At 40.0% G+C, this 27,294-nt stretch overlaps 1 protein-coding gene across 1 annotated transcript in view; it reads right to left on the bottom strand.

Annotated features, from left to right (window-relative positions):
- The window catches only part of PRTG (protogenin), a 138,450-nt gene extending 125,479 nt beyond the window's left edge, over positions 1-12,971 (bottom strand). The window contains exons 1-2 of the mRNA XM_032623834.1: positions 12,745-12,971; positions 10,203-10,505 (exon numbers count right to left, since the gene is read on the bottom strand). Coding sequence (XP_032479725.1) covers positions 10,203-10,505; positions 12,745-12,838 — 397 coding nt within the window. The 5' untranslated portion in view covers positions 12,839-12,971. The remainder of the gene's footprint in view (positions 1-10,202; positions 10,506-12,744) is intronic.
- Positions 12,972-27,294: the final 14,323 nt, after the last annotated feature.

Below are 27,294 nucleotides of genomic sequence, written 5' to 3'. Positions count from 1 at the left end.
ACATGATGTACCCTAACATTCATAGCAGCATTATTTACAATAGCCAAGATATGGAGGCAACCTAAGTGTCTATCGACAGATGAATGGATAAAGAACATGTGGTATACATATACGTACAATTCTACTCATCCATAAAAAAGAATGAAATGTTGCCATTTGCAACAACATGGATGGACTTGGAGAATATTATGCTAAGCGAAATAAGTCAGAGAAAGATAAATACTATATGACATCATTTATTTGTGGAATCTAAAAACTACAACAAACTAGTGAATATAACAAAAAGAAACAGTGTTACAGATATAGAGAACTCGTGGTTACCAGTGGGGAGAGGGAAGCAGGGAGTGGTAAAATAGGGGTAAGGGAGTAAGAGGTACAAACTACTAAGTATAAATTAAATAAGCTACAAGGATATACTGTAAACACAGGGAATACAGGCAATATTTTATAATAATTATAAATGGAGTATAACTTTTAAAATTTGTGAATCACTATGTTGTTCACCTGTAAGTTACATAATATTGTACATTAACTATATCTCAATTAAAAAAATAAAAAGAATGGTGGAGTTGATTCTAGTATGGTAAGAAAATTATCACCTTTCTACTGACCAACTGTGGATCCACTTATAATTTCTCACTGTACCTTGTGCTAAGCAGTAAAACTTTTTCCCTAAATATCAGCGCTTCCAAGTTGACAACTGGTAGACTGAAAATTAAACTTAAATTTCACAAAGTTTCTTCTATCTGTGTACTTTCTTTCAAGTATTAATTATCACAGATTTCTAAAAATGTGGTAAATCATCCAGGTAAAGATACTTATAGGCTTTGAAGAAATATTCCATCACTGGGATAACATTCATAATGCTTTTGGTGAAACTTTTGGTAATCTTATTGCTTTACTGAAGTTGGTCCCTCAGTTAAAATTACGTTAAAAGTATTACTAAGTCAGAGCATGAAAATATGGCTTTCTTAAATATACAAAAAGTGAATTCTTTTTATTAAGAAAACAGTGAACACATTTAGCTGATAAAATTATCTAAGAAAATTTGTGAACTCCCTTTTAAAAAAAAATACCAAAATGCAATACCAACATCAAAGCATTTTTTTCTTGTTATGTGTCCAGTTTGAGGTCAGTACTTTAATCAAAATTACTTTAAATCCAATCAGAGGGACTCAAGCTAATTCAGTTTGAAAGCTGGAGGAAAAATTAAACCTTATCATTCTTAACAGGAATTGGCAGTCGTAGTGGGGAAGCCAGTATAATCTATTTCTATTGAAACACTAATAACATTAGCAAAACTCTCTTAAGATGAAACCAGCACTATTTTTTTAAACACCGAGTCAATAAACATTAGAATACACTATTAATTATTAGCAGAACCAGATACATATTCGTAAAGTTATACCTCTCCTACACTACGCCAACCTTCAAAGCAGCACAACTATTCTGAATTGTCCAATCCCAGGCAAAGTAATTTATTTTTCTAGACTCTTAAAAATAGTACTAGTTCAAATTATCAGTATTGGTTTAAGGCCTCCCCATCTCCAAAAGCAGATCTTCCTAAGGTCCACTGCAAGAGTATGAATCCTTAAAAGTACCAAGTTAAATAACTGACCAGCTTTTAAACATTTTTTCTCAATGACTTAAATGGTTCTCTTGCAATGTGATTGGGCTCAGCCTTACAAAAAATATAATTTATTGGCCATTTACTTAGAATTACAATAACAGAATTAAAAAACTAAGGGCACTGTGTTGCTCAATATCCACCCCTCCCTTTTTTCCCCCCAGGTACCTATTTTTACAGATAAGACAAGGATCTGACAAGGATGAGAATGATTAAGTGATTTGTCTAAAGTCACATAAGTCACCAACAATGGAAAAGGCACTAATGCTTGGCTCTTCTGCCTTTTTGTCATTCTTTCTGCTTTCCCACCTCACCCCTCCCAGCAACTCAGTAAAAATTTAGCAGCATGAAGAGTATTTACCAGCTGTTGGAAATTGTCAACTTCATAATTTCTTTATGAAATGACTACAAGGACAGGAAAATAAGCACTCAAGAATATTAAAATTCTGTTTTGACTCAAACACTATTTTCCTCAAATATAATGAAAATGTGCATTCTTCTCTTCTATTTTGAACTAACTGATGATTTGTTATACTCCAAGTAACGTTTCTGGCATAGAACACATGGTGCCAAAAACGTTTAGCCAGACTTGCTCAGCACTAGAATCACTCATTAAAATATTCTGCTTCCTCCTTCATCTATCTCAACTTGCCCTCTTGAGCCACCAGTGGCTACTGGCCTCTACCGGTGACTAACTGCATGTAGCAACAATCATAACTTTTACTAGCATAAACAGCTTAATCAAAACGGAAGCACACACATAGAGTGATATCCTGGGAAAGATAAAAACTATGAAGTCCCTGCCCACTACTACTAAGTAATCTAAAACAAATATTTCAATAATAACCACCCAACTTGCCTGTGACTTTCTATGTATTAGTTAATATACTTTAGTGTCTAATTCTTTTCCTTTCTGTCACCCCTTGATGCCCTCACAAGATGCTACCATCTTTACATCATTATCTGCAGAAGTGAAATTGCTTCTGCCCAAAATAAGTCTATGGTACCACTGAATTAGCTGAAAAGATTTCTGTTAACCATTCACCCAATGAAAAACGTACCACACAGCAAATGTCATTCTCTGGGCTGTTAATCTCAAACAGTTTTACTTCTCACCATGCAGAGCATCACAAGAGATGTTCTCTAACATTAACCACACATGGAGGTTTTTCGTATCTCTTCAACTATGGTGTCCATCACATCAAGAAAAAAAAGGTGCTATGTAAACACAGTTAAATGAAATTTGCATTTACTCTTAGACTAGATATCCCCCCAAAAAGATCTGAAATATTGAAATCAAAATGAATGAACCTACAGAAGGGTAAACTCTTAGTAGCAGTTTTCAATGTACTATGTGTGAAAAGGGATGGAAAGGCATCACTCCAAATTAGACAAACAACAATCCAAATACATTTCTTTATCAAGCTTCCTTGACAGTACCTAAAAATAGTAAGTCGTCTCCAATCAATAAATTTAACACTGCTAAAACCAAAAAAAGTTGAATATCAAGTTAACACAGAAACAGTTAAAATACTAATAGCCTAGTGACACTTGGAAAGAACTTTTGCACTACTCTCAGAAACATCAGTGGTTCTCAACCAGGGGCGATTTTGCCTCCCAAAACACATTCTTTGGTCGCCACAACTAGGAAGGGGCGCTATTGGCATCTGGTGTATAGAGGCCAGAGATGCTGCTACACATCCTACATTGCAAAAGTCAGCCTCTGCAATGAACAATTACCTAGTCCAAAATGTCAATTGCCCCAAGGCTGAGAAACCCTGAGAAATGTAATCCACAGCTGAAAAAAAAAAGAAATTTATTTTTTTATTTACTTATTTGGTAAATGTTGGTGGAGTGGAAGATCCATTCTGAGTAGTACCAAAAAGACTACAAAACAATAAAAAGGTCATTTTGGAGGATTATTCCAAAGGAATATGATTTATTTAGAGAAAGTAGTCTATATAAAGCAATATCATTAAAAAAAACTGTCACACTGTTCTACACAGGGATTTACTACAGTTTCATAAAGCAAAAATTTTCTTTCCATCAGTCCTAACAACAAATCCAATGAGGATACAAGTTTGAAACCAGGACCCTGAACAATGATTGCATTCTCCAATAGTTACTTGATTAATCTAGCCACTACAAACGCTAAAGCTGTAAAATATATATATACGAACACAAGAAAAAGGCAAACCCTCCAGAAACTTAAAAAAAAAAAAACCCAAACATTTTAAATTCACGCCTTCTGCTCAGTCTATAAGAATTTGGCTTTTAAAGCTCATCAAAAGCAGTTTCTGAGAACCAGAGGTTAAAAAAAGAAAAAAAACCAAGGAATGTAAAAGTCAGGAAAGTATTTGTCAGATTAGTGTCAGAGATCTTTGTGAGGATGACACCTTTATCCTCTGCAATACATATCCCTAAAGCAGTTCACTTGGCTTCAGAATTATAGCTGCTGAAGGTAATTTGGAACATTTTTACCTTTTTTGTACATCATTGTCAACTGTTGACTGTGAATTTGCTCTGTGCAGATTACCATGTTAGGACGACTTCCAATACTGCTTCAATGATTACAACCATATCTTCTTCCTCCTCTCATTTACCAAGATTTTTTACCAAATGAGAGTTTTAAAAATGTTTTAATAAAGAGTCTGAACACTATAAACTCTCAGAAGTACTAAAACAGCCCTGACTGGGACTTCCCTGGTGGTCCGGTGATTAAGACTTTGTGCTCCCAATGCAGGGAGCCAAGGTTCGATCCCTGGTCAGGGAACTAAGATCCCACATGCCGCGACTAAGAGATCCCACGTGCTGCAACTAAGACTTGGCACAACCAAAGAAATAAATTAATATATTTTAAAAATAAATTTAAAAATAAAATAGCCCTGACTGACAACAAAAACTTTATTTGGGGTACAACTTTTAGAATTTCTCTTAAAACATATCAATAATCAGTGCTGTTTTAAAAATTCAACTATAATCCTCAGCAAAATGCCTGACTTAACATTATTATTTTCATATTAATAGTAATTGCCGGGCTTCCCTGGTGGCGCAGTGGATAAGAATCCGCCTGCCAATGCAGGTGACACGGGTTCGAGCCCTGGTCCGGGAAGATCCCACATGCCATGGAGCAACTAAGCCCGTGCGCCACAACTACTGAGCCTGTGCTCTAGAGCCCGTGAGCCACAGCTACTGAAACCGGCACACTCCTAGAGCCCGTGCTCCACAACAAGAGAAGCCACCACAATGAGAAGCCCGTGCACCTCAACGAAGAGTAGCCCCTGCTCGCGGCAACTAGAGAAAGCCCGCATGCAGCAACAGAGACCCAACACAGCCAAAAGTAAATTAAAAATTTAAAAATTAAAGAAAAATAAAATCCCCATTAAAAAAAATAGTAATTGCCAGTTTAAAAGCTGAAAGTAATCAACCCTAACTGAGCACCTCTGCCTAGGAGAAATAAAAATCATCTCTCAAAATTGTAGTCAAGAATATTAGGGTTTTCAAAAAAGGAACCTCAAATGCATGTACTTATTAATTGAAATACTCCTTCAACCTAACACCCTGCTTAAGAGATTTGTTTTCTGCTATTCTTTTAAACTGCTCTGGACTTCATCAATAGGCCCAGCTGTTAAATTCAGGAGCAATGACAACAAATGCCTGGGCAAACAAGTGCTGAGAGTTAGGGCCTTTCTTTAGAACAATCAGAGCTAGTTGACACAAGAGGGCCATACCAAATGCCCTTTCAAAATTCCATTAAGAAGCTGGACAAAAATAAAATAAACAAACACATTTATACATCTTAAAGCAAATTATAATTCTACCCCTCAGTGGACCCTGCTTCATTGAAAAATAAAAAATCCAACAACTTTGAAAAACAGTGAGATAGCGTTACAGGTTTCTGCAGACAAGAAATGAGCCTCACTAATCAAGTGCAAAGTGGGAAAAACTGGTTCCATTACCCAGACATCACCAGGTACCTGATAAACCTTTTAGGTAGACAGACTTTAAGAACCAAGTATCGGGCTTCCCTGGTGGCGCAGTGGTTGAGAATCTGCCTGCTAATGCAGGGGACACGGGTGTGAGCCCTGGTCTGGGAAGATCCCACATGCCGCGGAGCAACTAGGCCTGTGAGCCACAACTACTGAGCCTGTGCTCCGCAACAAGAGAGGCCATGATAGTGAGAGGCCCGTGCACCACGATGAAGAGTGGCCCCTGCTTGCCACAACCAGAGAAAGCCCTCGCACAGAAACGAAGACCCAACACAGCAAAAATAAATAAATAAAATTAATAAACTCCTACCCCCAACACCTTCAAAAAAAAAAAAAAAATTTAAAAAAAGAACCAAGTATCATTGTAAATGAGCCTGTAGAACTACATGTGCTTTTACTTCCCTGATTTAACTTATGCAGTTTTAAGCTAGTAAAATTTTAATTTAAATATGTACTTTTGAACCATACCCCCTTCTCTTTAAAGATGATTTTTCTTAGACCCAGAAAGCACCATCTGAACCTTATCTACAATGTTGGCAGATTGGTCTCTCTAAATATCTCAATCTGTCTCATTTTTCCAAAATCAAACAACTTTTACTTTTGTGTTAGCACTCTTAAGTTAGGGCAAGTAACTGTTAACAGCTTGATTTGAAGTGAACATGCACACAGGTAAGAGACAATGTCCTTTACAGCATTTACAAATCTCAATAAAAAGTGACAATGAAGCAAACTCTTGCCCATCTTGGGTCCAGGATCATTAATAAAATTCAAAATCTAGGCTAATAGTCTCATAGCTCTTACCTTTCTCTTTTCAATATACCACCCACCCTCTTTTCTTTCGAACATGACTCTAAATGTTTTCAATATATTTTAACTTCACATTTCAAGATCAGCTTTGAGCTATAATTTATGTACTACTCTTTAAGCTAGGAACCACACTCACAGAACAGTTTTTCATTAATCTCATCAAAAAACTTCAAGTTTCATCTCAACTTAAACTGAAGTAATAAACATTTTATTCATGGAAAACCACCTACATCCTTTTACAGGAAACAACTACTGCTACATAAAATTACAGAAATAGACACCCCCCAAAAAACAATTTTATGGATGCTAAAACTAATCTCAAAATTTTGGAGAAAAAAATCCATCATAAAGTTATAATAATTCCTATGGTCTTCCAGCTACAAATGCTCATTTAAAAAATTATTTTGCACCCAAGCAAACAGTCCTGAAAAACCCAACAAATATAAGCCAGCTTTATGTTCTCTTTCCCTCTATCCTAAGACTTCAATTTCCACCTTTTATGGAAAGGAAATAAACAACCAGCTTCCTGTTCAATCACTAGCTTACTGGCCAGTCTTCTACACATCACAGAACACAACCTGCCTCCTCCTTTACTTCTCTCAAATGTCTCATCTTAATTTAAACTTGTTGAAATATGAGACCATTTTACCACACTAATGCTTTCCTATGAAATTTATCTTACTTCAACAATTAGAATGCAAGAAATGTCAAGATGTCACAGATTACTTCTCACTCCTAAAATATTTAAATTAGATTATTTATGTAGTGAAGACTTAGCACCTATGAAAGTGAAAATTTGATTCTCAGTTAAAAATACTGAAATTTATGGGAAATGGTTTAATATCCTGTTCTTACTATTGTATACAACTAGAAAAAGAGCCTCTCACATTACTCCCTTTTCTATTCCATTACATGAAAATGTAAAATGGCTAAAATGGCTATCAATAAAAAGGATTAACTTTTTAAAAAAACTAAATATTACTTTAACCCTATACTTTCCTTTAAAAATGGGATGCCGTAGAAAAACTAAGTTAGACAAATCCTTTTGTGCTTGGATGAACAACAGGAAAGCAAAGCCTCCAGGCCTTTGGGGAGGAACCTTGTCCCCACTGCCAGCTCTGATGTGCCTGGGAGATAAGGCTCCATAGTGACACTTAAGGAAAGGCCTGTTCACATTTGAATTTCTGCATTCCTCAAGAACAATTCATGGCAATAACTAACTTTGCAGAAGAGCTACATGAAAGCTTCGGCCAATGAATGAGGGTCATCTGCTCTTTATCACAAGGGTAAACCTCATCCTGGCCAGTTTCTAACCTTTTAACCCTGTGAATTCCTAATTTACACATGAATAATGGAATTCTTGCCTAGAGTGCAACTTTCAGCTTCTAGTTCCTAAATTTAGAAACCAAGACTTGATTGCCTGCGTTAAAAATCTAAAACTTGCACAGATTAAAGTTTTAGATTTCCAGGTGCAGATCTACTTATTACACTTCAGAACTAAAAGATATGCTTGCTGACAAAATCCTTGACCAGAAAATAAAAAGAACATACTTGCACCCTGCTGCTTTCACTAACTAGGAGAGAACCAACCTTTTAAAAAAACCCCACAAAAACAGAATGTCCACTTAATGCCTATTCTCTTCCTGTTTAATTCGTATAACATCTTACCATGAACACAGGATAAAGTCATCTGAGACGACAATGTCATTGGACATTGCCGTCTCAGATATCAGAACTAACTTGGTGAATTTCAAATCTCTAAGAAATTTCGTTTCTAAAGAAAAATCTAAACCCACTATGCATTTCTTATTTTAAATCTACAATACTGAATGCAATTTCCTAGCAAAGCACCTCCAAATGTGTGCATATGAAAAGTGTGGTTCCTATAACTAACATACTACAGTTGATATTTAACAGCAAAGCAATGTTCTACATGGTTTAACTGGAAAGTTTTTGATACTTAAAATATGAATACTTCACCACAAAAGCCTTCAAAATGATTCACATCTAATAAAATATTTGTCATTAATAATTTTTATAAAGATACAAAATCCAACGCTACTCAAAAAGCCAATATTAACATTGTTTCACTATTACTATGTTAATACTGTTCAGACTTTATTTATGAAAACTGAAAGCTCTGTGTATTTTCAAAGTATTTCTGAGTGCCTTAGAATTGTCAGGCTTCTAAGGAGGTCCTGGAAATACCGTGTGGTCATGACAAATGCTTCATCTTTCAAAGCCCATCTGCCCCCCTCCACCTTTCCATCCTGCCCCTCTCCTCTCTGGCAAGGTAATACAAGTTACAGTTCCTGGATATGAAAACACAATATTCCACAAACCCAAAAAGGTAGAAAAATTACAACTCTATAGAACAATTTTACATTAGACAAAAATTAAATGAACAGGACATAAGCATAAAAAGCACACTATCCTGAAAACAATACTGTACTGAAAAACCACTACTCAACAACAACACAAAAAGATGATTATTGGCCAATGATCACAGCAAAAAAAAAAGGAGTTTATCAGACATTCTCTCAGGTTTATACTATTCTGGGGAAGGGGGACTAGAATTGGAAACCTCTACTTTTCTGACATTTTTCAATATAAAAATATCTCTGCTTGCAATTTATTTTCCACTATTAATTATTATTGTACAAATAAAATATATTACTGAAATGAGGATGGCATGAATATGGCCATGGACTGTTACAATAAAGTCACCTAAGAAACCCCCACCAATAGCTGAATTTTAACTGTGGAGACCCTGAAGAAACTATTTCTTAAAGATTACGGCGTTATCTCAAGAGCTCCCTTCTCCTATTGTTCATCTTGTAAATGATCAATTTGTAGATATAGTGCAAAATCTAGCTTTGTGGATTAATAAAAGCTTGTAGCTAGGATGCCTGTAAAACTATTTTTAAAATACAGTTGTGCTGTGTTTTGTTTTGTTTTAAGATTTACATTGTCTTTTGTAATCTTGAGTGCGGGGTATTTGATCACCTGAAGAGGTGGAAAGCCTCAATGAAAACAAGGAGTTCTCTAACTATCCTAGGCCCCTGTTTACACTCAACAGTTACCAGGGCAACCACCAAGCAGTGGGTCACTTGGACAAATGGTTGATCTGACTGGGTTGTTAATACAAAGGAAATCATTAGACAGCAAACTTTATGACAACTGGAAAAAAGTGGGCAGATCTGGTTTAAGTCCATTAGGCATAATATGGAAATGGCCTTAATCTCTTTCTCTCCCAGCAGGAAAAGCCTTCGAATACTTCAAAGGCTTGGGAGTTACTGACCAATGCCCTCTCTATCAATTAAAAAGCAACATGGGTGATCTTAAAGCAGTCAGAGAAATGGAAGCTTGGGCTATACGAAAGATTTAGCACTTAAGGGCCATCTACAAAGCAGAAAAAGTTGCTTGTGATTTTCAAATTTTAATTATTAATTTACAAAAATGAGATTTTAGAACAACTTTTGTTGTGTTGGTCAAACTTTTCATCCAACTTTTTTCACAGTTTGAAACAAATTTATACAAAGCCACCTCTACAGGTTTTGGTGTTCTAAACCTAATGGGACTTCTGTTCTAAATCACTCATTCGAATTTAGATATTTTTTTCCTCAGATTTTTCTGCATGCCTTAGTTAGCATCAACTACTGTCTCCAGGAAAATTCTTAATGTTTGTGTGATTTTTCAGGTTAGCATGCCAATGAATTGAGAAATCATCCAAATGCAGCAGTGAAAAACGTCCAACAACCAAGAACTTAAACACTTACTTGATAAGGTCAGATGAGCTTTTTGACTAAGAATGGCTCCATGTTTGTTCATGGCCAAGCACTGATAAAATCCTTCATCAGACTGCTCTCCTCGCTTGCCTTCCACCTCACTGATGTATAAAGAGCCATTGGACAGAAACTGGATCCGCTTATTTTCAGACACTTTTGCTCCATTTTTCAACCAAGTGACCTTAATAGGAACTTCTCCATGAGCCTGGCAATCTAAAACGACTGGGTCCTTTCTTGTGACAGTTATATCCTGTGGCTCTTTGATAAAAAACAGTTCGCTAAAGCACCATACTCCTACAAGGAAAAGGGGGGAAAGGCATACCCAGAATTATAAGTGTAAAATCATTTCTTAACACACAATTGTAAAACACATATTCAGAGTGTAATGAGACAAAGTTTAACAAACCATATTAGTTAACTTACAAACACCCTAATAAACCAATCTAAGTTTCAGCTAACCTTCTCAACAAATCAGAGAAATCTTTTTACGACATCTTATACTAAAAAGCATAGGGAAGATTTCAATAACTTTTACCCCTTTTAAGAATTCTGTCCTCAAGTACCTTGCTAGAGTTTCAAAATCATCGGGAAAACTCTTGAGCGCAAGCTGTTTGCTTACTTTTACAAGCTTGTCAAAAAGATCTTGAACAGAGTAAGTCGTAAAAGTCTAATTTTACAAGAAATCATTAGCAAAATTCCGACTCTGTGAACAAGCAAGTTTATTTCCTTGTCCCTTGAAGAGTTTTTGAAACCCCTGGTACCTACTCCTTTGGGAAGTGCGTTTATCTTTTGTGACAGATGACAAGTTTGCACTTTTATATCTGCCCTTTTATAGCAAGGACTCTCGTCTCTGCTCCCTGAAAGAGACCCATTTACTTGATTTCTGCTGAGTATGGTAGGTATTTAAAAGACAAACATTTGACTTTGAAAAGTTGCTAACTCTTGCTCCTTGTACTCAGTGGGTGATCGGATTAGGAAACTTCTATTTCATTTTTTTTAGAACTACCAACTGTTGGAAAAAAATGTGTGACTAATTGGTCCTTACTGTCTAACAGGGATAGGAGATTGCTTAATCAACCAATACACATTTTTATCAGAGCAGAGTAAAGGCTTTATGCTAGGCATACACATCGTCCCGGGTCCCCGTCAGGAAAAAAGCATCCGATGACCAACTAATACCCTGTCACCTCCTGCATTTAGCGCAAAGGTTAGCTTAAGTCTTGCATATTGATTGGGGCCGAGTAGAGTATGAGGGGTTTAGGGGCGGAGGGCATTTCATCTTCCTTCTGATTGTCTTGAATTCATGAGTACCAATCCCCGGGACTGATCTCTGTTTCTCATCAAGGCAGGCCCTCCAAACCTCACACACTAGTCACGCTCCCACGCCCTGGCTGCCGACTTCTCCTAATGGACGCCCAGGGCGACACGAGCGACCCTAGTAGCCCCGCGCAGCGAGGACCACTCCGGAAGGCCCCCACAAGATGTGACTTGTGTTTCCGAGTCACATCTGACTTTGATCCTTTTCTCTTGCTAATAGAAAACTAACTCCTCCAGGAAACAAACAAACAAAACAAAAAACCCACGAAAGTCTGGGGTTTGTAACCTGTAAACAAATAAAACAACCAATTCTTAACACCTCTTCTCCCCGCGCACCCCGCACCCCGCATCCACTTTACAATTTTTAACTCTTTAAGAATAAAGCAACACGTCAAAAGAGAAAAATTAGTTCATCCAAGTTTGCTCAAGGCTAACCTGGAGTTTGGAGGGATCTTCAGATTCGCACATATCTCAGGCCCTGCCCCCAAATCCCTAGCTGTTAGAAATAAACCCTACTTAGATACCTTCCTTTTCAGCTTCGGGACCCTTCTCCCTCCCCTCCGGGGCACAAATGGGCCACAAAACTTGCACTCCTCTTCTCTTTCCAATTCCACCCCTCCCGTCTCCTCCTAGTTCGATCCGGATCCGAGAAAGTGGGGGCACTTAGGGGTCTGACCTGGGCGCTGAGTTCACCTATTCTCTCCCCCGCCCTAAAACGTGGGGAAGCCCCCACTGCAAACAGGGGAAGCCGCGCGGAAACGCGGCGCCCCCTGCGCCGCGAGGCTGCCACTAAGGAAACAATATAAATAAAGCCACGTGCGGCCGCGGCGGCCCCGGCTGGAGGACGGCCTGCGCGGAGCCCAGGCTGGCCCCGAAGGCGAGTACGCGGCCGGAGCGCGGACAATGGCGCGAGGAGAAAGGGGCGAGAGTGGACGGCTGGCGCCGGCCCGCAGCGCGCGGCCGGGGGAGCGCAGCGGGGAGGGGCGGGCGCTGCGAGAGGCGCCCACCGCCACCCGCGCCCCCGCAGAGCCCGCCGGTACCTCGCGCTCCAGCGGCAGCTCCTGACTCGCTGCTGGGAGGGGGCAGAGACTGGGGGTCAGCGCCCCCGCGAAGGACCCGCCGCCCCCCCCACCAACACACACACACCCGGTTGCCTCCTTCCCCTGCCCACTCGCGCTCTCTCACGCCCCACCGGCACAGAAGAAAGCGCGCCCACCTGGAACGGGGCCGAGGACCGGCAGTAGCAGGAGCGCGCCGAGCAGCATCCCTGGCGGCCGCGGCCGGGCGAGGGGTCTCAGGGAAGGCGCCATTCAGCAGGGTTGGGTGGGCATGCTCCCCGGCCGCCCCGCAGCCGCTGTCCGCCTGCCGGCTCCCTACTCCGGCCGCTCTCCGCGCGGCGGCTGGACGCGCGCAGCCTGGGCTTCCCGCTCGGGCAACGGCGTGGCGTGGCACGGCGCGGCCGGCGGCTGGTTTCTTCGGGCGCGGCAAGGCCGGCGCACGGACACCAGCTCGCAGGAGGCGGGGGGCCCGAACGTCCGGCCCGGGGGCGGAGTGAGGCGGCGGCTGGAGAGGGCGGGGGCGGTGGAGTGGACAGCGCCGCCGCTGCCGGCCTCGGGACTACTTTCTACATCTGGCCCCTGGTCTGGGGACCGCGAGGTCGGCGCGGCCGCGGAGGGAGACGCTGGGAGGGGGCCCAGTGGCGGCCGGGTCGCGGCCCGGGGGGAGGGGGCGGGCCCCGCCGGACAATGCACCTGGGGGTCAAGCCCCGGCTGAGGGTCTCCGGCCCGCTTCCCCACCACCTCTGGCTCCCCTCTCCCCCCCCCCCCCCCCCCCCCCGCCCCCGCCGTCGAGGACAGAGCCACAAAGGCCGAGCCTCCAGGCCCGGCCTGGACTGCCCCCGAACCCCTCTCCCCCAACCCCCACCCCGCCCCAGACCACTCCCCTCCACCCCCGGGCCTGTTTAGGATTCGGGGAAGGAGGAGGCGGGGTGAGGGAGGGATGGTGTTGAGAGACGTGAAAAGGCCGGAGACTTCTCCCTTGATGGCCCCTGCCCATCCCCCTCCTTCGCTCACACGCCGAGGCCCTGTGGAGGGAAAACTATTTCCCACTTCGGAGATTTGTCTGCTACACTGGAGGCATCTCCGGGAGATAAGCCCCGACATTTGGAGACGGTTTCTGTCCTCCCTGCCCCCGTGAGATGCAGCCCTGGCTTAAAAACATCTCTGAAGAGTGCCCTGAAATGAACAATTACCGTTTGGGGAGACGTTTTGTTATCTCTTTCTCAACCTAAAGTTCTTTATTTCGTGAGAGCTGTGCACATAAAAGGCCCTGTGCTGAGAGTTGAGGCCAGATGAGATTTCTAGATTCTCCGAGCTGGGTCTAGGGGACTAGGCATTGATACTACCTGGTTAGAAGTTAAACTGACTAGGAAAGACACAAATGTGAATTTGTTCACATCTCTTAAAATTAATTAAGGATAACAAGAGGAGTTAAAAGGTACATTAAAAATGTAATCAGACTGCTAAACATGTGTGGATCATGGAGAACATTTACATGTGGATTAGCGTTTCCTAACCCAAAACTAAATCTATGGCCATGATGAGGGCACAGGCTAAAAGCTAACCTTAATGAAAGCAGCTGACAGAAATCTAGCTTTTGTCACTAAGACATCAACACACTCGCTGCCTTTAGCATGTTCCAAAAATCCTCCTTATGAGAAAAAAAAAAAAGGAGGAGGAATCAACAGTTTTAGTACATCTGCTGGGAGTAACCTTCCCCGGAAGCTTACTATAATAGGTATCAGTCTACTTAACAATTTCAACTTAACTGCATGTAATACCCTGGGCTCTATTGCTTCCAAAAGCTGACTTATAATTAAGATGAATTTCAAGTATTTCTAAGCAGCAGAGTAAAGGTTCATGGAAAGGGGAAATGTTTAGAGGTAATAAAACATTTGCAGGGATGTTTTAAACATCTGATAAATCAGATATACACAAAGTGATATTCTTAACTGTGTGCCTACTAAACTAGATTTTTTTTATTGTATGACAGTCTTCTCCCTCTTAACTCCCCCTTCTCCCAGTTCCCTTTCAATTGATCCTAAGTGCTTATATTTCCTGGATAAGAATTGCTAATAAGATGCTTTTATGCTCTCCTTTTTGAGTAAATCAGAAGAATAAAGGCTGGGGGAGGGGAGAGATAAGCTAAAAAGCAAGGGAAGAACTTCTTTTAAACTGCCACTTTGCCTTTTCTTTAACATTTCAATTAATCATAGGAGCCTTTGATTCTTTTAAGATGGCTTTGGACCTTGACTTGTATTGGGGAAGAACATAGCATTGCATCTAATGTGAAAATAATATAATATATATGATATATATGATACATATATATAGTGTGATGAGATTAAACTTTTCTGATATATTTACTGTCCCATGTTGGGCAGCAATAAACTTCCCCTGATGATGTAGTTATACCATATTATATAAAATTTACAGTATACCCTAGGTCACTTATTAGTAAGTAGTAAATAGAAACCAGAATCCATGGCTTCTGATTTGTTGCCCTTTCTACTGTATAATCCTTTATGTCTTTAAATTTAAACTTCTTTATTTCTTTCCTTTTTTCCTTCTTTCTCCTTCCTTCCTTCTTTCCATCCTTCCTCTCTTCCTCTCCCGCTCCATCCCTCCCTCCCTTCCCTCCTATTCCTGTCGGCTTCAGAATTTATAGCACACTTCTTTAAATAACACAGTACATGTCTTCTTGGACAGTTACACTTTCTTTCATGTATAATACTTGTCTTATGTCAGGTAGTAGCCTGCATAAGCTACCTAAGGACTTGTTACCTAGTTCTCCAATGCCCCACAGATTCCACTGCAGTGCCTTGCGTATAGTAAGTAACACGGCAATGGCTAAGAGCATAGGTTTTTTTTTGTTTTTGTTTTTTTTTAAACTTGTACCTTTTAAGTCTCTTTTATTTATTTATTTTTGCTGTGTTGGGTCTTTGTTTCTGTGTGAGGGCTTTCTCTAGTTGGGGCAAGCGGGGGCCACTCTTCATCGCAGTGCGCAGGCCTCTCACTGTCGCGGCCTCTCTTGTTGCAGAGCACAAGCTCCAGACACGCAGGCTCAGTAGTTGTGGCTCACAGGCCTAGTTGCTCCGCAGCACGTGGGATCTTCCCGGACCAGGGCTCGAACCCGTGTCCCCTGCATTGGCAGGCCGATTCTCAACCACTGCACCACCAGGGAAGCCCAAGAGCATAGTTTTGAGTGTCTGACAGACTAGAGTTCCAATTTCAGTCTTATGTAGACAAGTTAGTTATGCTCTCAAACCTCATCTGTTTAATGGGAATAGGTATAATACCAATGGGGCACTGTGATAGAATGCATGGAAAGTACCTGGTGCATAGCTCTATAAATAATTGCTATTATTATTTTGTGAGTAAATATTCCCACTAGTGCCAAATCTGTGTCCTTTTAGAGTGGGTTTAATTTTGCAATACTCAGGTTTTTAAGAGTCAAATCTGATTAATTTGTTTGGTGATTACACTGATGGTGACAATAATGACTCACTGGAATAGTTCCTAAGCTGGTCCTGAAAGAGGTAAGAAAAGCCTAGGTGTTTAACCTCCCAAAGTTACCCCCTTGAAGGAAAAAATCTCATTGATATAAACAACTACCTAAGCCCTATTTTGCTTAGGGCTATTCTATATTCTAAAACAAGGACAATTATGTTCAAGCCAAAAAGGGTAGAGCCTATATAGTTAAAAGAGAACTGAAATCTGATGATGGTAGGTTAAAAAAAGAAAAAAAAAAGGAATCCGTTTTCTCTAAATAAATTCAAGACTCCTAGCCTTCGGAGGGAAAAATGACATAACTTCTCCCACCAAATTATGGAGCTGTACAAAATGATCTTACAGCCCTCTGGCCACTAAACATTATCTGGTTCTATGGAATCATAGGACCATTTGTATATGCTTATGAAGCATAGAGAATGAGAAAACGCAGCAAAAGTCTGAGTTGTTCAATTTTATTTTTCTGGAGTTGAGCTCCTACTATGTTGGTTAGGTGGCCAGGCCCTGGATGAGGATCACATGCTATGATCTTCATGTGATTTAAGAAATCACTCACTAGGGACTTCCCTGGTGGTGGGCTCAGTGGTTAAGAATCCACCTGCCAACGTAGGGGACAAGGGTTCGAGCCCTGGTCCAGGAAGATCCCACACGCTGTGGAGCAGCTAGGCCCGTGTGCCACAACTACTGAAGTCCACGCACCTAGAGCCCGTGCTCCGCAACAAGAGAAACCACCGCAATGAGAAGCCTGCGCACCGCAACAAAGAGTAGCCCCCGCTCACCGCAACTAGAGAAAGCCCGCAAGCAGCAACAAAGACCCGATGGAGCCAAAAATAAATAAAATAATTAATTAATTAAAACAAGAAAAGAAATCACTCACTGATGAGCTTAATATTTGCCATCAGAAACATTCTGAAATGGATTATTTTAAAAGTGGTGGTAACTCTTCATGGGACTGAAAAATGGTGTGGCTGCTATGGAAAACAGTGTGGCGGTTCCTCAAAAAACTAAAACAGGACTACAATACGATCCAGCAATCCCACTCTAGGTATACACCTAAAATAATTGAAAACAGGATCTTGAAGAGATATTTGCACACCCATGTTCATTGCAACATTATTCATATAGCCAAGATGTGGAAGCAATCTAAATGTTCATCAATGGATGAATGGATAAAGGAAAAAAAAAATATATATATATCACAACACGTATGATGAAATATTATTCAGCCCTAAAAAAGAATGAAGTCCTGTCATATTCCAGAACATGGATAAACCCGGAGGGAGTTATGCTAAGTGAAGTTAATTCAATTGCTAAAAGATAAATAATGCATGATTCCACTAATATGAGGTATCTAAGGTAATCAAATTCATAGAAACAGAAAATAGAATGGTGGTTGCCAGGGGCTGGAGGGAGGAGAAAATGGGGAGTTGAGGTTCCATGATTATGGAGTTGGTTACACAATGTGAAAAACTTGTAGAAATCTGTTGTACACTGAAAACTGCCGAGTAAATTCACGTTGTGTGTTCTCTTTTTTTTTAACCACAGTTTTTAAAAAGCAGGTTGTCAATGTATAGTAAAGGCAGTGATGATAACAACAAAGCAGAAGCCCATGTTTGCTAAGAATATATAGAGCATATATATTCTACATTTATTACTATTGGCTTGGTTAAAAAATGCAGTGGACACATTTATTTTAATTTGCACATAACACGATGCATAACTAATATGTTGCATGATAGAATTTTTTTCCAGTCCTGGTAGTTGTTCTGGAAGGTGGAAATTCAGAAGAGAGGTCCTGGGGGACTCTTCAAGTGAGGATTTGTTACTAGTACACAATTTACAAGGAAACTGAAGAGAGTCGGGAAAGGGGAGCCAGAAGTAACTCATCAGCCACCAGAACTGAATGGGCCATTCCAGGGCAGGAAGAAGGAGGTGATCAAGTGTTTGCAGCAGAAGCGAACACAGGACATTTAGAACTGAGGCCACGAGCACTGGGCAACCCCTTGGATACACACCAACAATGGGAAGAGTCCTGAGGAACTGCTGAGAGCTAGCCACATTCATTCACTCAGCAAAGTACTGAGCATCCAGTGTCTTATAGACAGTGATAGATATTGCAGATACAGTTATCAGAAAATGACACAGATACTGAATTTTGTGATAAGTCTGCAATGTTCATGATAATTTGAGAATGGAATTTAAGGAGCAATTTACACTCCTACAGAGGAATGAAATGGGAAGGGAGGGAGCATGCTACCAAGAAGTATGAAGGGTCTCAGATTTTACCCTGCTTGCAAGCTAACAAATTATCCTGCCACCATTTCGTGGATGCTGGTGGAAGACACAAAACTCCTGTGTCAGAGATGAAGGGCAGTATATTACACATAGCAATAACAGTAGCCAGAATACCAGCAATTTTGCATCAGTTCCCTAAGCCTCAAATTCCACAGAGCAGCACAAAGAGGACCAGATGTCACCTGCCCAGTGGGTTGTATTACAGGAGAGGAGCCCTAAGCTTTAGGAACCCAAACCTTTTATAATGGGTAGTAGGCATACCTGTCCTTTGCTCCAGAGGGAGACACTATCTCTGTCTTCCGTGGCTATTTGCTATACAAACATCCTTGAAGAGATAGTCCAGCACAAAGTACAGCTTGTCTCTCTCTTTCAAGATGTGCAGAAATGCAAGAGAACCATGAAGAACTGTCTCCTAATACATGCTTCACTGTGGAGCTGATATCTGCAGTGAATCTTGAGGGTGAGTGGAAGTTTTCTAGTTGGACAGGGTTGGGGCGAGCCTTCCAGATAGAACGGTATGAATATGGCACTGAAGTACAAAAGATCAAGGTATATTCAGGATACTGACCTGTAGCTCTAGGTCAGTACAGCTGGAGTACAGGCCACATTGGAGAGTGGAGGGAAAAGAGGCAGGACCACGTCAAGAGGCCTCATGCCATGCTAGGGAGCTTGAACTTTGTCCAGGGGGCCATAATTTCCCCAAAAGCTGCCCTTTGGACAAGTGGCCTGTGGTGCACTGTCTTCTGTGTGCCCTGTGCCAGGTGCTCTAGCAATTTCATCTCACTCAATCCTCACAACCAGATAGGCTAGGTATAATATTACTGTCCTCATTTTACAGATGAGCAGAGGCTCAGAGAGGCTAAGTAGCTTAGTGGGCTTCACACAGCAGATACATGACAAAAGCATGCTTCTCCTCCAAGTCTACTTGACTCAGAGTCCTTGTTCTTAGAGCTCTGAGTGTCCTGTGAAAAGTAGAAGGGAGAGAGGAGTAATAGCTGGAGGTTGATGGTTAGAACTACAGACAGATCTAACAAGGTCCTTTTTACTAGCCAAGATTTCTGTCCATATTTCTTAAGCTCTGAAATAACGCAACTCACTGGTTCTTGCTGGCACGCTCCCTTCACCTATCGCAGTCTACCTGAGAGCACCTTTTCTTTCTGCTTTACTTGGACCCGTAAACCTTAGAAAACTGGTAGAGCTGGACTGTGTGATAGGCGAGAAACATCTCCCTTGTTTATCAAATAGCATGGAATTTAACTGAGATAAACATAAACTCGTACTTTTTGGTTAATTTAATTGCACCTGATGGACAGGAGTCAGGGCTGCTCATGGGAAAACTGACTTATCTGCAGTTTGTGAGAAAATGACCTGCAGATATTGATCACAACTGAGACGATGATGTGTGTGTTTGCAGTCGTGCTAATGCAAACCTGTGTTGTGTTCGTAGATGCATACTGTCCAGGACAAGGAAGGTTTAGTCTCATTATATGTCACTTTGGTCCTACTAGGTCTAGCATATTATAATCACCTTTGAATTCCACATTTTAAGAGTCAAGACCTAGAATGCAGGCAGTGAATAACCAAGAGGGTAAATGTTTGGAGGCCAAAGTAATATCAGCCATAGCAATAGCTAATCCGTTCTACAGAGGTTAAAAAACTTGGCTTGGAGAGATTAAAAAACTTACTCAGGGTCTCCCAACAAGTCAGTGACAATGCAAAATTCAAAGATGGGCTTGTCTCATCCGTGCTTTATTGCTTGGTGCGTGTCTGTTTCCTTAGCCATACCAAGAGTGGCTTTATCATTGGATTCATATGCCTTTGATCATATTCAAAAATCTATAGTAGACAAGATTTAATGTCAACTGAACTTTTATTTCAGGGGTTTTACTGCAATGCGTCTGAGAAATAACAAGCAAGATACGCACGTGCGTGAACACGTGGCAGTGGGATGCCTAGTATAACTTCTGGCACCTGAAAGTTAATCATTCCCTCCTCTTCAGCAAGGAGCTTATCTTCATGTAAGAGTTCTAGGTCCAGCTCTGCCTGATACAACTTCAGGGGGAGAAAGAAAATCAATCAGAAAATGAAAAGTTTGAGGATGCTGAAAGGAAGTGTAGTGAGGATCTGTGAAGTGAGATCTGTACAGGAAGAGGTGAAAAAAAGGTTTAGACCAAAGAAGTAAAAGTTGGGGAATAAATTCACAGCATAATTGTGGGATTTAGGAATTCCACATCTTCCAGCCAGGCCTGCTGCAGGTCTCCTAAACCACTAAAGCGGTGCGTGTTCTTACTCATGCTCTGTTTGGTGGATGAGGAAAAGAGAAAAGTGGTGCTGGTGGGAAGGAACACTGTGTACAAAGATATTGGCCCCAACACCTTCATGCTTCATTAGAGGCACGCCAGGGGTCTAAAGGGACTTCAGCACTCCATTTCTAGACACACCCATGCTAAGCTTTTATTTAGTACATTCATAAATCTTTTATGACTGTTCTCAAATAGTGCACCGTGCCTCAACACATTTACATAGCACCTAGCAAAGTGCTTTGCACACAGTGGACCAGGGGGTCCCCAAATTTTCCAAGGTAGGAATAAACTGCTTTTCACTTTGTCTCCTGATAAGTGGAATGGTGCTGATAGTCTCTAGTCAGCGGCTGGTATGTTCATGGTGGGGCTGATGTGGAAGTAGGGAAAGGAATGTAGTTCACAATTAAAAGCTTCTGAATTGCGTCCACCCCACCCTAACTCACCTGGCCAGTGTTTCAAGCCTCAAGCTTCGAGAAACACCAAGCTCTCTCTATTCCCTGCCAGGGGAAATGTTGATGACCCACATAAAGACAGAGATATAGTGGCAACTTCTAGCCCATCGTTTAATGAGTTACACTTTATGAACCCAAAATTTTCTTGAGCACCCCCTCAAAGACCTCTATCAATTGGTAAGTATTTAATGTCACATTGAAAATGCATTTTGTATCAATGGGAAATTTCAAGCCCATCACTCTGTATTGGTTTGCTGTTACTCCTTCTCCTATCTACCATAAATAATAGTACTAGTGGTATTTAGTAATTTCTGTTTACTGTCTGCTGTGTGGCTGTATCTAAATGGTTCACCAGCTCTATCTAGGAGCTCATAAACCTGTAGACCCTTGACACTAAGCACACATTCTTTCAGCTAACAAAGGTGCAGATATATTTCTCTAGTTTGCAGATTGTATGGCTATCACTGGCAAGGGATAGATGCTATGTGAAGGTGACTGGGGAGAATCGTTTTAATAATTGTAATTGTAGACATAGAATCTTTAAAGTTAGTATAAGATTTTTAAAGATTTTTGAATCCCTGCAAGGTGTTTTCTAGACCTCTTGTCTATAAGAGTTAGAGAAGAAAAGGTAGATAAATGCAGGAACATATATAACCATACAAATAGATTATAATTTGTTTGCTTTGGCTAGCATTTTTCAGAAAATTTATATTCTGCAAGTTCAAATTTCTTATTAAAATAACTATGACTGATGACTTAACAGGTTAGCAGTTGCCTTATATTTATTTATTTTTAAAATAGTCTACCAATAAAGATTAACTTAATCATGTACAGCAACTTTCTCTTGTAGCATTTTTTTTTTTTTTTTTTTTTGCGGTATGCGGGCCTCTCACTGCTGTGGCCTCTCCCGTTGTGGAGCACAGGCTCCGGACGAGCAGGCTCAGAGGCCATGGCTCACGGGCCCAGCCGCTCCGCGGGATGTGGGATCGTCCCAGGCCGGGGCACAAACCCATGTCCCCCTGCATCAGCAGGCAGACTCCCAACCGCTGCGGCACCAGGGAAGCCCTCTTGTAGTATTTTTGGTGATAACATAACTGTGAACGAAGACTGAAAAGTCTGATATGTTTTCATTTTCCAAAATGAATATGTATGATTATATATTTTGGGAGTGGTAGGTATGACTTACTACAAGCACTGACAAAAATTGATCCCCCTTAATTATGAATGTTTCAGGAATTAGAAGAGATTTTAATTTTAAAGCTTGACTCCTAAAGTTTCACTTAGGCTTGATGTCCGCTACGCAATCATATTCCCGTTTATACCAGTCAAATCCCATTTATCACTGAATGGCAGCAGCTAATGTGGAGTGGTACCCTGGCTACCTGCTTTCAGTTCAAAGCTCCCGTACTGGTGGAGTGTTAAATTTTTAAAAGATTTCGCAGTGGCCTCTTCACAGCCTTTGAGGGTGCAAGAAATCCTTTTCTGAGTCCCATAAAGGTTGTTTTGTTTTATCACCTTAAATGGAGGCAAGGAGAGAGGAGCTGCCCTCTTTTTGTCCATCTCTACTTGAAGAATCTGACTCAGCTCAGGGGAGTCCTGATTAAAATCTCACTGTGTGTTTTCTAATGCTGCCCCATTTTCTAATAGGGTGGAGGGAAGCAGAGGAAGGAAGAACAGGGGAAAAAGGAGGACTTCCCTGGCTACCCCATCTAAGGGAAAACCCCATTCTCCCCCACTGTCATTCTCTGTTCCTAGCACAGCATTAATGCATATATTTTTTCGTGCTGTATTTATTTCCTCCCTCTCCCACTAGAGGACTTTATCTCGCTTACAGCAAGCTGAAGATTTTCTGGCATAAAGTGGACACGATATCTATTCGGTGAATGGATTAGTGCATTTTGTAGACATAATCATTTCATCTGTTGATAGTTTAATATTAATGTCAGGAGAATGTTAATTGTTTGAAATAGACTTTTCTCTGATTTGAAATCCTATCATGTCAATATAAAAAAAATGCTCTTTTTGAGGAATTTCTTACAGGCAACTATCTTAATCAGTATTTGGTTTAATTGGGCAAACACATACTCAGGCACTCTGTTGGAGGCTGAGAAAATCAAGATGAAATGACACAGCCCAACCCTCATTGAACTCACATCATAACTGTGGAGACAGACATATAAACAAATGATAAGGCTCCGTGATATGTGCTGTAACAGTGCTGGGGGGACTGGGCTGGGGAGGAATGTGCTTAAGTGGCAGAGAGGATAATCCAAGACAGGATATAAGTTAAAAGTTATCAAACTAACACATGAACATAAAGAATCATGATGAGAACAAGCAGTTCTGTGTACCCCTCCCCATCCCCCAATCAGAGCCTCCATCTCCCTCCTCCAGTCCGGGCTCATGACTCTATCAGCTGCTGTATAGCTCTTGTCCTGGGACTTTCCTATCTAATTCTCCAGAGTTGGAGTTGTGTTTCCTGGATCCCATGTCTTCTTTCTTGCTTATCCCTTTATTTTGCTAAAGTATATCCTGTAGTAGATCTCCACGAAAGGGTGCTTGGGAGGTATTATTTGAGTCTTTGAATACCTGAAAATGCTTTTGTTTCACTCTCATGCTTGATTGACAGTGTGGCAAGATACAGAATTCTCAACTGAAAATCATCATTCTTCAAAATTTTAAAGACAGTCACTGTCTTCTGGCATTATTTTGTGTTGAAGAGTCCTTTAAATTATTGTGATTCCTAATTCTTTGAATATGGCCTGATTTTTCCCTCTGGATGTTTTTAGGATTATCTCTTTATCCAAGGTGCTCTGAAATATCATCATGGGACTTGGTGTGGATTTTTTTTTTTAATTGAAGTATAGTTGATTTACAATATTGTATTAGTTTCAGGTGTACAACAAAGTGATTCAGTTACATATATATACATATATATTCTTTTCCAGATTCTCTTCCATTATAGGTTATTACAAGATATTGAATATAATTAGTTCCTGGTACTATACAGTAAATCCTTGTTGTTTATTTTATATGTAGTAGTGTGTATCTGTTAATCCCATACTCCTAATTTATCCCCCCTTTCCCCTTTGGTAACTGTAAGTTTGTTTTCTATGTCTGTGAGCCTGCTTCTGTTTTATAAATAAGTTCATTTGTATTATTTTTTCAGATTCCACAAATAAGTGATGTTGTATAATATTTGTCTTTCTCTCACTGGTTTATTTCATTTAGTATGATAATCTCTAGGTCCATCATGTTGCTGCAAATGGCAATAGTTCATTCTTTTTTATGGCTGAGTAATATTCCATTGTTTATATATGCCACATCTTCTTTATCCGTTCACCTATCAATGGACATTTAGGTTACTTCCATGTCTTGGCTATTGTAAATAGTGCAGCTATGAACAGTGGGGTGCATGTATCTTTTTGAATTAGAGTTTTTGTCTTTTCCAAATATATACTCAGGAGTAGAATTTCTAGGTCATATGATAACTCTATTTTTTGTTTTTTAAGGAAACTCCATACTGTTTTCCATAGTGGCTATACCAGTTTACATTCGGTGTGCGTTATTTCTCATCTGTCATTCCAAAAACTAGTGGGGTCTTTCTGTGTTGCAAATTTCTCAAGAGAAAAAAACAATTTTACTAACTTTTATCAGCTTGTAAGATTCTCTGATTGTGACTAAAAAAATTAGAGAGAAAACTGTGTTTTGAACAGTTATTTTCAGTTTTGACTAACAACTTAAAATTTTTGTAATATGAAAGAAATTTCAAGAGTGTTTTTTTCTAAAAAGTAAAACAAATACCATATAATAATGCCTTCCATTTATATAATTTCTATAGTTTACCAAATGTTTTCACAAACTTGATCTCATACAATATTTACCAGCTATTCTGTAGTATTTTTGAAAAGCCTCATCACAAAACAGTGAATAAAAACTTATTTGACATTCTCTTTTTCCTATTTCTTAAAGAAATGATGGGTAGAAGTCTGATTTTCTTCAATCAGGGATCAGTTTAGCATTTTCTTTGCTCTAGATAAATTAAAAGAACAGGTTAATGAAAAATGTCTGTCTGTTGAAGAATGTAAAAAGTGAGATAAATAAATTAGATGTGGAAATGGAAAATCCAAAGAGAGAAAAAAGACAAAGAATGAGTAATCTTTGAGAGGAAACAGGATAATGTTTTAGAAGACATAGAAATTAAAACAAAATGTTATACTTTATGTTCTAAGGTGATAAACAGGTCTAACTTCACGGGTTTGTAAGGTCCCAACTTGCTGAGAGAGGATTAAGCAATGAATTCTCCACTTTCGATGCCAGTCTCTGATTTCACCACCAAATAAATACCTTTTTGTCTCCCATCCACTCTGAGAATAGAAATATATTTCTTGCCTCACTCTTAGGTTTAAGACTACCATCCACGGTTTTCTAAGTTATTATGTGAACACTCATAAGAGCAAAACAAAAATTCAAACTTTTATTAGACTTATGTCTCTTTCACTAAATTGTTTTTGCCTAATGGTTGATTTTGTGTTTGTTTGTTCATTTTAGTTCAACAGAAATCCAAGTCTTAGACTACACTGGCCAAAAAAAAAAAAAATGTTCTTGTTAACTACTAAACTTCATCTGATTTGAAATGAAATTAACTATATACGTGAAGTTCTTTTCAAATTTTCATTTTTATTTTTATAGTCATTGTAGTTATCAAGAGTGAATTCTCTAATCTTGAATCTGACCACTTGATTTCAAATTTTTTTCCTTCAGATATTGAGCAAGTTGTTTAATCCCCTGAACTACAGTTTCCCTGCTTGTGATAGGTGGATAATAATTAGTACCTATATCACAGAGTTGTTACAAAGACTAAATGAGATAATACATATAAACAGCTTGGCAGAGTGCCTGGCACACAGCAAATAAATGCTCAATAAATGTTAACCATATTATATTTGCATACATAGTGTGCAACTGAGCTCCACGTTCAGTCAAGCATTTAATACTCCAAAAGAGCTCAGATTTTGTTCTCAATGAATATAATGAGGATTCTTGTCTTATAAAGAGTCAGAAAAATATCTGATGCAAGCCTTCCTCCCTGTGAACTATTGGAATCAACGCACAGGTATCCAATTCCATGTCTATAATGACCAGGAAGCTTCAAATCCACCTGGCCTAACAAATAGGGTTACTCACTGATTTGTAGGGTATACTTATATATGCATCTCTTCTAGATATTGATGTTGCATATAACAGTCACCTTAGGTTATAAGAATTTGACTCTAAGATAATTTGTTAGATATTTGTAGCAACTGTTACCAGACAGGAAGGTGCTTCATATAAGGAAGGTGTTGAGCAATTTATGATATGAATTGATCAAGTTTTGTTTCTGCATACCATTTTGGTAGGCCCATGTTTTATGTATAATAAAGAACAACAGCTGCTGTAAAACTCCACAGTTTAACACAATAAAAGTTTATTTCACGCTAAGCTATGTCCAGTGTAAATATTCCTGGTTAGTGGATGAAGATCCACGTGGTCATTCAGGGACCCAGGATCCTTTCATCCTGTGGACCCACCATCAGATAGGGCTTCAAAATCCTCTGCTGAGGACTCTACATCTGGACAGCAGACTGAGAAGGAGAGAGAGTAGAGGACTGTGCAGAAGGTATTTATGGGCCAGTTTTGGAAGTATGGTACATCATTGCAGCCCATTTTTCCATTGGCCAGGACTCTTTCTAACTGGGGGTGGGTGGGGAGATGTAGTGTACATGGTTTCCCAGTAGTAAATGAAATGGGTTTTAATGAACATATAGTCTCTGCCATAGCCCAGTTCAGAAAGAAAGCCAACAAATACCCTGGGAAGCTATCAGAGAGTAAGAAGTCAACAAGACATCATGGTCTGGTCAGAGAAAAAGTTTTGGTATCTGCAAACAGGAAAAATGGTTATCAGGGGCAGTATGCTTACCTGCCGGGTGACATGGTTACGTTCCTTAACCTTTCTGAACCTGAGCTGTCTTGGTCAGTAAAATAGGGATAGTAGTAGTATTTATCTTTTAGGGTTGCAAGGATTAGTAAGAGAATGTATGTACAATTCCTGGAACATAATAAACACTCAACAAATATTAGCTATCATTATTATAAAAATGTTAGCTAT

This window comes from Phocoena sinus, chromosome 2, assembly GCF_008692025.1.
Source record: "Phocoena sinus isolate mPhoSin1 chromosome 2, mPhoSin1.pri, whole genome shotgun sequence".
NCBI lineage: Eukaryota > Metazoa > Chordata > Mammalia > Artiodactyla > Phocoenidae > Phocoena > Phocoena sinus.
This window is presented reverse-complemented; position numbering and strand designations above follow the sequence as displayed.